This window comes from Microcaecilia unicolor, chromosome 6 (genome assembly GCF_901765095.1).
Source record: "Microcaecilia unicolor chromosome 6, aMicUni1.1, whole genome shotgun sequence".
In the NCBI taxonomy this organism is placed as follows: domain Eukaryota; kingdom Metazoa; phylum Chordata; class Amphibia; order Gymnophiona; family Siphonopidae; genus Microcaecilia; species Microcaecilia unicolor.
Window position 1 is genome coordinate 54,867,683 of NC_044036.1, and position 12,043 is coordinate 54,879,725.

Here is a 12,043-nt window from a genome sequence, read left to right on the forward strand (position 1 = left end):
GGCACACTCTGACCCAGTAGGCAGGGGGAAAAGCACCATGGGAGAAGAGCCTACCAACTACCAACATCGTGAGACTGTAACACAAGCTAATGAAATCACGGAGCCCAATACTCTAAACCCACCACAATGCAATGCTGATGTGACCCTGTACTGCACCCGAGAGCCACATCTGACCCAGGGAAATGCTGTGACAGGATCAAACACATTCTGCTGTCATGGAGGTGGGCACAGCATTTGAGGCTGGCATGGAGGCTGGAAAAAAGTTTGTAAAGTGGGGTTTTTTTTTGGTGGGAGGGGGTTAGTGACCACTGAGGGAGTCCGGGGAGGTCATCTGGGCAGTTGGAGCACTTTTTGGGGACTTGTTCGTGGAAAAAAAAAAAAGGGTCCAAAAAAGTGACCCAAAATCGCAGTAAACACGCCTTTTTTTTCGATTATCAGCTAAAGACGCCCATCTCTCCTTGGCTGATAACCACGCCCCAGTTCCGCCTCCACCACGCCCCCGTCAACTTTATTCGTTTCCGCGACGGAGTGCAGTTGGAAATGCCCAAAATCAGCTTTCGATTATACCGATTTGAGCGCCTTTGTGAGACAAACGTCTATCTCCCAATTTAGGTCGCACTATAGGCGTTTTTCTCTTTCGAAAATAAGCTGGATAGTCTATGGAACTCACAGACCCATTAGTGTACAGAGGACTATAACTGATCACTTCAAGCCAGCCTAATGTCAGTTAACCTATACTGTATGTATATTAATAAACAGTACTGTACATATGTTTATCAGATGTCAAGCTTCTTTGGGTCACAACGTTTAAGTGCACGCTCTGGTTAACTTCATGCATATCCTTGGTCCCAGACCCTTGCACGTAAGTGGATTGAACTGTACTTACATAAAATCCACACACATACCAAAAAAAATCTAAATATCACAAAACAACCGCATAAAATTAGTAATTGCAAGATATACCCATGAAAACACTACTCTCAGTTCCATGTGACAAGAGTACTGTGTCCAGTCTATTGGAGACTCCAACTGACCACATATAGCATCCACTAGGAAGGCCACCCCTACTTCCAGCCAAGCCACCTTCAAGCTCTCTGGGAACTGCTGACTCCAAAGCAACAAGATGCACCCCATTTAATTCCACAGACTGCTGCCTGAACTGTCAATGTTGAGGATGAGTAGCCTGCATCAAGAGGACTAATTCTTTTGTTTTGGAAGTTCTTCAGATTCATGCCATCCTTCACTGGAATGACCTTGCACTGATGGCAGCCTCTCACGAATCCATATTCAGAACCTTTAAAAAATGTCCTTAGGAGATAGTGTAGTAAATATTCTGCCCAGGGTTTTGCTACCCACCCCCCCCCCAGAGATCCTCATCATCACATTCCCATTCCACTAGGATCATAGTCTTAGCGCTTTGTGGAGAGAAAGACGGAGGCATTTTGATTTCCTCCAGAACTGGGTGTCCATCCAATGACCACTCAACTGACAGCTCTGAAATAGAGGGTGGCCAGCATCTGGGAAATAAGGGAAGGGAGCTGCTCATTCTACATCCTCTAGCAAAGAATTACAGAACTTAACTGTATTCGTTGAGTGAAAAAATATTTCCTCCTATTTGTTTTAAAAGTATTTCCATGTAACTTCCCGAGTGTCTCCATGTCTTTGTACTTTTGGAACGAGTAAAAAAAATTGATTCACTTCTACTCATTCTACACTACTCAGGATTCTGTACACCTCAATCATCTCCCCTCAGCCGTCTCTTTTCCAAACTGAAGAGCCCTAACCTCTTTAGCCTTTCCTCAAACGACAGGAGTTCCATCCCCTTTATCATTTTAGTCACTCTTCTTTGAACCTTTTCTAATTTTGCCATATCTTTTTTGAGATACGGCAACCAGAACGGAACACAATACAGAAGGTGAGGCTGCACTATGGAGTGATACAGAGGCATAATATTCTTGGTCTTATTTACCATCCCTTTCCTAATAATTCCTAGCATCCTGCTTGCTTTTTGGCCGCCGCCACACACTGAGCAGAAGATTTCAGAGTATTATTTACAACTAGATTTTTTTGCTGACGCCAAGGTGGACCCTAGCATCAGGAAACTATGACTCAGATTATTCTTTCCGATGTGCATCACTTTGTCTACATTAAATTTCATCTGCTATTTGGATGCTCAGTCTTCCAATTTCCTAAGGTCTTCCTACACTTTTTCACAGTCCGCATGTGTTTTAACAAACTTGAATAGTTTTGTGTGATCTGCAAATTTAATCACCTCACTCGTCGCTCCGATTTCCATATCATTTATAAATATGTTAAATAGCACTGGTCCCAGTACTGATCCCTGTGGCACTCTACTATTCATCCTTCTCCATTGACAGAAATCACCATTTAACCTTACTCATTTTCTGTCCAATAACCAATTCCTAATCCACAATAAAACACTGCCTCCTATCCCATGACTTTTTAATTTTCTCAGGAGTCTCTCATGAGGAACTTTGTCAAAAGCTTTTTGAACATCTAGAAACACTACAACAACCGGCTCACCTTTATCCACATGTTTATTCACGCCTTCAAAGAAATGAAGCAAATTGGAGAGGCAAGACTTCCCCTGGCTGAACCCATGCTGACTCTGTCCCATTAAACCATGTTTATTGATGCGTTCTGTAGTTTTATTCTTTATAAATTTCCACTATTTTACCCGGTACCGACGTCAGGCTTACCAGTCTGTAATTTCCCTGATCACCCCCAGAACCCTTTTTAAAAATAGGCATTGCATTGGCCACCCTTCAATCTTCAAGAACTATGGACTATTTTAATGACAGGTTACACATTACTAACAGCAGATCAGTAATTTCATGCTTGAGTTCTTTCAGTACTCTTAGATGTATACCATCTGGTCCAAGTGATTTACTAATCTTTAATTTGTCAATTTGGCTCAGTACGTTTTCCAGGTTCAAAGAGATTTCTTTCAGTTCCTCTACATCATCACCCGTGAAAACCATTTCTGGAACAGGTAGATTTCTTAAATCTTCTTTCATAAAGACTGAAGCAAAGAATTTATTCAGTTTCTCCATTATGGCCTTGTCCTCCCTGAGTGCCCCTTTTGCTCATTTGTGATCCAACGGTCCAACGAATTCCCTCGCAGGCTTTCTGCTTCTGATGTACCTGAAAAAGTTGTTACTGTGAGTTTTAGGCTCTGTGACAAGTTTATCTTCATATTCTCTTTTAGCCTTCTTTATGAATGCTTTGCATTTGACTTGACAGTGCTTATGTTGCTTATTTTCCTCTTCTCTCACGAACCCTAAGGTGGAGATAGCAAAGAGAGGACCATTGAGCAGCAGTCCAAGGCTGCCCTCAGTGATTTTTCCTTGACGAAAAGCTGGGAACCCTGACACTCTGAGCCCAAGTGAGTCCCTCCTTTTCTCCAATCTTTTGGATCTGGTAAAAGGTCTGGTGCATGACCAAAACACAGCTGACAGGGGAGAGGGCAATTTTTTATTGCAACCTATCAGCACCACGACTCAACTGATCTACAGTGGCTGACTGTGCCCTTGCCTTTACTGGTAAATGGCATGAAGAACACTAATTTATTTACTGCCTTTTTGAAAGAATTCACTCAAGGTGGTGAAAAACACAGCTAGAAGCAGTCAAACAAACTCAAGAGCATAACTTTCAAGACTCGCTTCTACGATCCGTTGACTGGAGGTGATTTGGACCCAGCTCCACTAAAAATAAATAAATAAAAATCTGTAGTCTGTCCCCTATGAGAAGCACCGAGGCAGGGTTCCCCAAAACCTTGTGCCTCTCAACTGATCCAGAGACTGCCAGTCTGGAGTCTTCTACTTTGTTGAAAGAAATCACCTCTGACATAAAACCTTCCACTCCGAGAACTGCCAATTCTACCCAGTCTTAATCTACAAAAGTCTTGGAAATGACCCTTAGCAGACAGAGACCTCGCTGACTCTGCATGATCCTTCAGAAATCTTGGCGTTTTCATGTTTGGATGTTTATGGCCTAACAGAACTTCAATTATCAAGGTAGACAACTCATCCCCCTATGGTAGATACAAAACTACTGACATCTTCTCTTACGAAATCCATCTGCCTGAACCAACCAATCGTCTACGTCCCCCCCCCCCCCCAGTGGAATCTGAAACCAACTCCGCTGCCTTCTCTCTGAACTTCCTCTTCCGATGAAGGGCATGGAGACATTAAAAACACATCCGGAAGCAGTTAGGCAAACTTGAGAGAATACCATTTGTAAATCACTTCTAGAACTCACTGATTGGAGATGTTTTGGACCCAGCTACAATTAAAAAAAAATAAATTTTTTTTAAATCTGAAAAAAGAAAACCCCCTACACCCCAAGTGCCAAGGCATGGATCCCCATAATCTTGTTGCGCCCCTTAGCTGATCCAGTGGTTGACATCCTGAGATGTGACCTCTTTTGCCTCCATGAAAGGAACCACTACCAACATAAATCACCCAGGACTAAGAGTAGCTTGTTACCAGGAGGCTGCCCTCTCTTGGCATCCTGCTCTTTAAAGAGATGCAACAAACCTGCCCCAGATCCTCTCTAATACACAAAGCCTCTGTGCAAAATTAAGATAAACTCAAGAGGAAAAAAATGGATACTGACCTCAACTGGTCCACCTGTCCTCCAAATGAAGCACTGGTACCCTCCATTGCATCAGTATAGCTGAGAAAGGGGTGAGTAGGACTGCCTATTCAATTCTTCCTCTGCAGCCTGCAGTATGGTGGAGCTTCCAAGCAAAACCCTTTCACTGCCAATTAGTGACGCTGACTTTTCAAGCAAGTCCCAGGCCTTCTCCATATCACATGGCTCCTCTCTGCCTATAGACTGCAATGGTCCCCAGATCTCAGACTGCCTAAGGTTATACCCTCAGAACTTCATACTCACCCTCACAGTAAGAGGGTGCTGTGCACAACTCTTCCTGCAAGGCTTTGGTGCACCCACGTGCAGTGTGGCCAAGTCATCGTTTAACTGCCATCAAGCTTGACGTGCACAAAGACGCTTATGAGGGAACTCAAAACGAAGACTTCTTTCCTACATCCCAAAGCCATTAATCAGGCTCTGATGCTTGCTCAAACGCTGCTTGAAAGACTGGGCAGCACATGTTTTTTTTCCTATGCTAGGAGCTATAGACTGGTTAGGTCTGATCTTGGTGAAGAGTAAATTAATGGAGTCACTATTAAAACAGAGGATAATGCAGTTTCTGAAATCCAGTGAATTACAGGATCTGAAGCTGCATTTTTTAAGACGTAGGTCTTCTCAAAGGATTTTGATAATTTCTTTGGCTGGGTTACCATGAGTTGATTGTAAAGAACCCCATACACAGTATACTTAAATTTCAGCAAGGTTAACGACAGTTATGCATGGGTTTTACTAAGCATAGCTGATACGGGCCCTAAAGCAGCAAGAGGTAACATAAGGGTAATGGTAAATGGAGTTCACTGTGAGGAAAGGGGAGATATCAATGGCATGTTCCAGGAATAATTCTTTAGGTTCACTTTTCCACTTGCTTGTGTGCAATATTGTGGGAGAGTTATTGGGAAGGATTGCTTCTCTGCAGATACCACCAAATCTACAATAGGGTAGACACCATGGAAGGTGGGGATCAATAGGGTAGACACCATGGAAGGTGGGGATAACAAAGATCTAACAATACTTTAGGAATATGGCAGCTAAGCTTTAATGTTAAAAATGCAGGAAAATGCTTATAGGCTGCAAAACTTCAAGAGAATAACACGATTATAGGGAGGTAAAGCTCTTCTTTTTATTAAAGAGTAGAATCTGGGGATGACTGATTATCTTAAGGTAGTCAAACAGGTAGATAAAGTGACAACAAAATCCAGAAAGATGCCTTGGCATCTAGGTAGAACAATAGCCGAAAAAGGATGGGGATAGTGGTTCTGATTTAGAGTACTATGCACATCCATTTTCTATCTTGCTGATTCTCCCTCAATTGAGATGGTAGTTTTCTTGGTCACAGCTGAAACCAATGCACTCATAGCTTCTTTTCTACCATAAAGAAGTAAACCTGGCTATGCCCTACCCTCTTTCAACTCAGCAGAGGTGTCCACGCCACTCTGATCATATCCTTGATCACCCTCTGGACTGGAAATGCTTTTAATGGCCTCCAGATTCCCTCTGGAGCCACCATAACTATACCCCAATGGACCTCTACCTTCTGTTTAACCTTGCCCAGCTCAATTTCTAGCTATGTCTATTCTTACTGACTGGTGCTACCTCCTCCAACTGAAGAACTTTGGAACCTTGGCCTCCCCGACGCTGAATGCCAGCGAAGGCCTCTTCTGCCAGATTCCATTCTCCTGGATCCAGAAAGAAGCAGCTTAGAAAGTCCACTTGGACATTTTCAAGTCCAATCATACGTGCTACTGACAGACTCAACAGGTGCTTTTCTGCCCAGTGCATGAGAAGCTTCACCTCCTGTAACACATACTGACTCTTGGTGCCCCTATCGACAATTCACACAGCCACTGTTGTTGCATTGTCTAATGATACTCAAACTGCTTTGTTCCACAACTAATGGTATGAAGGCCTCTGAACAATTGATTGGTCAACCACTCTGCCTGAACCACTTCACTCAATGAGCCCCCTCCCCCCAACTGTTAAGTTGGTGCCCATCATCACAAAGGTCCAGTCCAGCAAATCCAGGGCCAGACCCCACAACAGATTTAACGAACACAGCCACCATGACAGGCTGTACCTCAGCTCCTCTCCTCTCCCCCCCCCCCCCCACCAGTAGAGGCATGGGCACCCCCCCCCCCCCCACCAGTAGAGGCATGGGCATATCTAGATCCTGCCTCTGGAGTGACCAGTGGGGCAAGCATGCTCTCAGCAATGGGCAAATACAAGCCCCGGCACACAGCACCAATCCCAGGACTGGAGATAATCCCAAGTATTTGGCCTCCACTTTATAAGCATACCCTTGGATCTACAAATGCAACTATTGTGTTCTCTCCTCAGAAAACACTTTGCCCTCACGAATATTAAAACATACTCCTAAATGGATTATCTGAGACAGAATCAGCTTACTCCTGGATGAGCTAACAACCCATCCTAACTTCAGAAGGAATTGAACCAAATGAGCTGTGGCCTCTTCATTCTCCCTGTATGATTTTACATGAATTAAAAGGCATCAGGCCTAAAGATGTTAAACTACCACTGATGGACACTTATTATTATTGGCCTTAGAATTTCTATTTGGAACCTTGGAATCTGTAGTGCCTTGCTCACTTGTTTGACAGCCAAAGTTTGACAGAATCTGTTCTCCTACAAAAATCAATCTAGTATCTTCTTGTTCCTTATTCCTCTAGAGGGACTGGAGAAACTGCCTCCAGCTGCAATAGTCTTTCAGGCACCAACAGGATTGACATAGGTTTTAGTGGGGGATCAGCAAGAGGATTTTAATAAAATGCTGGAAAGAAAAGGAGTAACCTTTGCATATAATTTAGAGAACAGCTTCCCAAACTGTGGGTTGTGACCTCAAACAATCACAAAGCCTGCATTTGAAGTTGCAAACTAAGTTGGCCCTCCAGAGACCTCACTGTCCTGTGCATCCAAGGGTCACATGCCATGTAGCCACAGAATGTTTGATAAGCTCCAAATTAGAGGACTCACTGGTCTGAAGTTATCAGGGCCCATCTCTGGTAAAACTGCATTAAACTATGCACTGGAAGAACCAGATGATGGATCCCCAAGGCCTCACCGCACCTCTTGAGCAGCCCCGGAATCTTCGGTACCAAATTTCTGTCTGCTTCTGTGGCCACCCACAAAGGGTGGACTCTTCAACAAACTTATTTCACTGTGCGCTGCTCACTCTTCCTAGGAAATATTTCTCGACTTCTCTCAAATTCTCTTTCCAATTCAAAATGATTTAAGGCCATGGGTTCATTCTCAGGGAACCTAGGCACTATACACTCTTCCAAGCCCTTCACAAGCTTGTCCAAGTCCTCTCCAAATAAGGTAAAAATTAGTATTTTTAGTTCCTCCAGACCAGTTCAGACGAGTGGATTCTCCACTCCTACCAGCAGATGGAGACTGAACATTGGCCTCAAAAGTGAGCCTGAAGGATTTCTGTGAGTCCGCTACCAGTTACAGCGCTGCATGGGAATGGGTATTGCGAGAATCCCACAGAACTCATGGGATTCCCAAGAGATTCCCACAGGGATGGAAAAAGTTGCTGTGGAATTTCCACAGGAGTGACTCCACAATGAGGCTTGGAATGCACCGAGAGGGGCAGCTGGAGTGCCAGAATGAGGCTTGGAATACCCAGAGAGGCAGCTGGAACACCACACCGAGGACTGGAACACTCACTGGTTGAATAGTGAATGCCATACAAAAAAACCATGGGAGGCTGTTGAGGAAACAGAGGGCTGCAAGTAAGTAAATAAGCGTCGACTCCTGTGGGTGTGGAGATTAATTGTGGCGATGGAATGGATCTTCTTTATTATCATTATTATTTGGATTCTGTTCACACCTTTTCCAGTAGCAGCTCAAGATGAGTTACATTCAGGCACACTGGATATTTCTCTGTCCCTTGAGGGCTCACAATCTAATTTTGTATCTGAGGCAAAGGAGGGTTAAGTGACTTGTCCAAGATAACAAGGAGCAGCAGTGGGATTTCAACCAGCCACCTCTGGATGTCAAGACTGGTGCTCTAACCACTATGCTACTCCTCCACTCAGGTGGATATGGGTTAGATTCCATTGGAGATGGATGAAATTTCTATCCTTATGCAACTCTACAACCAGCCAGATGATTATGACCCTCTAAGGCCTTTCTATTATAACTTTGAAGAACTAACTTTATTTAAACAGAGCACAGACTTTTTAAGGGTGGATTAACTCTTGCTTCCTTTGTGTAGCGCTGCTTCAGATAAATATTTGCCTGTTGATTTAAAGACTGTTTTTCATTTCATATATGGGATATGAAGCATAGCTTATATTGCTAAAACTATTGGGCAAACAATTGAGAAGAAGGTCTGGACATGCTAAGGGAGATATTCTCTAGAAAACATCCTATGACCTGTCAAGTATATAACCAATGCTCTAAAAATTAGAAAAGCAAAAAAAAAAAAAAATAATAATCTGAATTTACTCTAGTGTTTAGCCAAAGCATGTTTCTGTAATTGTCCTGTTTGTTCCTATGATTTCTTCCCATTTTTTGGAGTATTTTCATTATTTGGAGTGAGAAGCTAGGTTTCCCTTTTTTTATTTGGTCTTGACATGTGTGCTTATGTTTAGAAAATCACATGGGGATGAGAATCCACAGTAACTGCAGGGATGGGGACAGAGCGGAGATGGGGACAAACTTTGTCCCTATGTCACTTTCTACTTTGAAGCTTGTTAATGAACTGGACTGTTATTTTTTTTTGTTTGAAGTAATTGACAATATTTTTATTTTTTTGGAAAAACAAGCAAACATGCTAGCAACAGCTAGCAAAATTTGTATGGGGATCCTGTACATCCTACCAGCACATCTTCTAAAAAGACATCTTCTATTGCACAGGGACAGTGGAAGACAGGAGAGCTAGACTGAATTGTTGATGACTTCTTATTCGTCCACAGATTTAAAAATCTCCCATCTAGGGCATACAGAACGGGTTGTATTTTGTACCCCTGGACAATTTAACAGGGAAGATTAGGATTCCTTGGGGTAGCAGGAGTCAGCTATTGTTAGGGTTGGAAGGGTAGAGGGTGGTGGAAGGGTTATTAGAGCTGCTAGTTATTATTTTCTATTTGTAATTTATCCACAACAGTTGCACAGCATATTGTTCCTATTAATACTTTAATAAAAAAATTTAAAAATAAAATCGTAAGTGTTTGAGGCTTCTGCAGATGAGAACAGAGCCCATGGGGATGGGGTGAGGACGGGGACAGAGACAGGGCCTGCAGGGATGGGACGGGGACAAATTTTGACCCTGTGTCATTCTCTACTTATGTTGTCAGTAGCGCCCAGCCATTTAAAAAACAAGCAAAAAAAAAAAAATTGCATGGGAGAACTTGTCACCACCTATTTTGTAGGATTTAAGGGCTCACACGCTAATCCTGCACTAAACAGCATGTAGTAATACAGACACGCTAATTAGCACAAAAATGCCCCCCTCCTTGCCATAAGAAGGTATTTTTTAGCACATGGTTTGTACATCCCACAGTAAGCCAATTCAAGTTGCAGTAAGCATGCACGGGCACTTACTGCAGCTTAGTAAACGAACCCCTAAACTTTTAAATCTGTTCCCTAAGACAACTACCAGACCAAATACAGACTCCACAGATTCCCTCACCTACCAACTGCTGGAGACTTAGAAATACTGGCTAGCTGTAGACTGCACAGACCTCTATAGGGTGACATCATTAAATAAGTGGTTCTTAGTCTCCACCTTAGTCTCCAGAGGAAGGGATTGTACAGATGAGCAGTTGATGTGGATGGACAGACTTGACAGGACATATGATTTTCATCCCTCATTATTCTGTTTTTATGTTTATTTTCAAATACCTATTTAACTTGGGGGTCTTAATTCAGAAATCCTATTCAAAAATAAGTACAAAACAACTGAATGCCCTGGTGCAGAATATAACTAGCATACCTATTTTCTTGTAGTATTCCTCCCAAGCTTTAGTGTAATCAACTTGTCCCGTTGGAGGTGGATTTTGTGGTTCTCCTAAGTAACAAAAATAAGATTTTAGTACACGTCAAGACATTTATATAGCAAAGTAACTCACCTGTGGCAGGTGTTATTAGGGTTGGAAGGGTAGAGGGTGATTATAGCTGCTACTTATTATTGTTTTTTATTTGTAATTTATACACAACAGTTGCACAGCATATTGTTCCTTTTTATACTTTAATAAAAAGATTTAAAAATAAAATCATAAGTGTTTGAGGCTTCTGCAGATGAGAACAGAGCCCGCGGGGATGGGGTGAGGACGGGGACAGAGACAGGGCCTGCAGGGATGGGACGAGGACAAATTTTGTCCCTGTGTCATTAACATAAGTAGAGAATGACAGAAAGATTATCACATCTGGGCAACATCATCTGACGGAGCCCTCAGTGGAGATGCACCCCAACATTCTATTTCAAGAAGCTTTTCAAACAGTCCACCACACACGGGTGCATATTCTTACCTGAAGCACAGGACCAGGCAGTCTAATATATATAAGCCAATATCATTCCTAGGGGAAGAGGGTGGGGATGTGTCCTGCTGTTCTCAGAGAATACCTACTATAAGTAACTAACTTCACTTTCTCTGAAGATAAGCAGGACATCACACTGTCATATCTGGGACTCCCTAGCTACCAAGCTGTCCAAAACAAAAAAGGGGCAATGAAGCAGAACATGCCTGCAACTAGCACAGCCAAGCATTTTTTCTTGAACAGCCTGAAAAAAAACAAACAAAAAGGGCCTAGGGTGCAGATTTGGATTCTAGACACCAAACCAGCTGTCGAATTGGGAACTTTTGCTCAAGACAGTAATAACATGTGAACGTGTAGACAGAAGATCTTTGCACTGGTTACCGATTGCATCTCGTGTGAAATTTATCATCGCCCGGCTGATTCACCAAGTGTTACATATATTGAACATTTGTTCCCTGGTATTTTAATCAGGCGATTGTTGTGGATCATCGGTTGAGAATTTTGCATTCAGAATCCTCAATGTTACTTGCAAATGAAAAATTGGGTACTGTGAAATATGCTTCTACTTGAACGGCAGCATTCTCAATTGCTGGTCCCCAAATAAGGAACGACTTGCCTGGATTTCTAAGACTGTGCAGAAGTATGGAACAGTTCCGTAAGGATTTGAACACACACTTGTTTTAAAGGCATGGTGTCGATTCCTTTGTTATGGACTTGTTAAGAATATTGTCTGTGATTTTATTATTTATTATTATTTTTGTACCCCGCACTTTCCCACTCATGGCAGGCTCAATGCGGCTTACATGAGGCAATGGAGGGTTAAGTGACTTGCCCAGAGTCACAAGGAGCTGCCTGTGCCTGAAGT

The 12,043-nt window shown here is 42.8% G+C and overlaps 1 protein-coding gene across 3 annotated transcripts in view; it reads right to left on the bottom strand.

Annotated features, from left to right (window-relative positions):
- The window catches only part of FUBP1 (far upstream element binding protein 1), a 238,211-nt gene that overhangs the window by 43,102 nt on the left and 183,066 nt on the right, over positions 1-12,043 (bottom strand). For all 3 annotated transcript variants that reach the window (XM_030206527.1, XM_030206528.1, XM_030206525.1), the window contains one exon: positions 10,634-10,708. In XM_030206527.1, the coding sequence (XP_030062387.1) occupies positions 10,634-10,708 (75 nt within the window). The remainder of the gene's footprint in view (positions 1-10,633; positions 10,709-12,043) is intronic.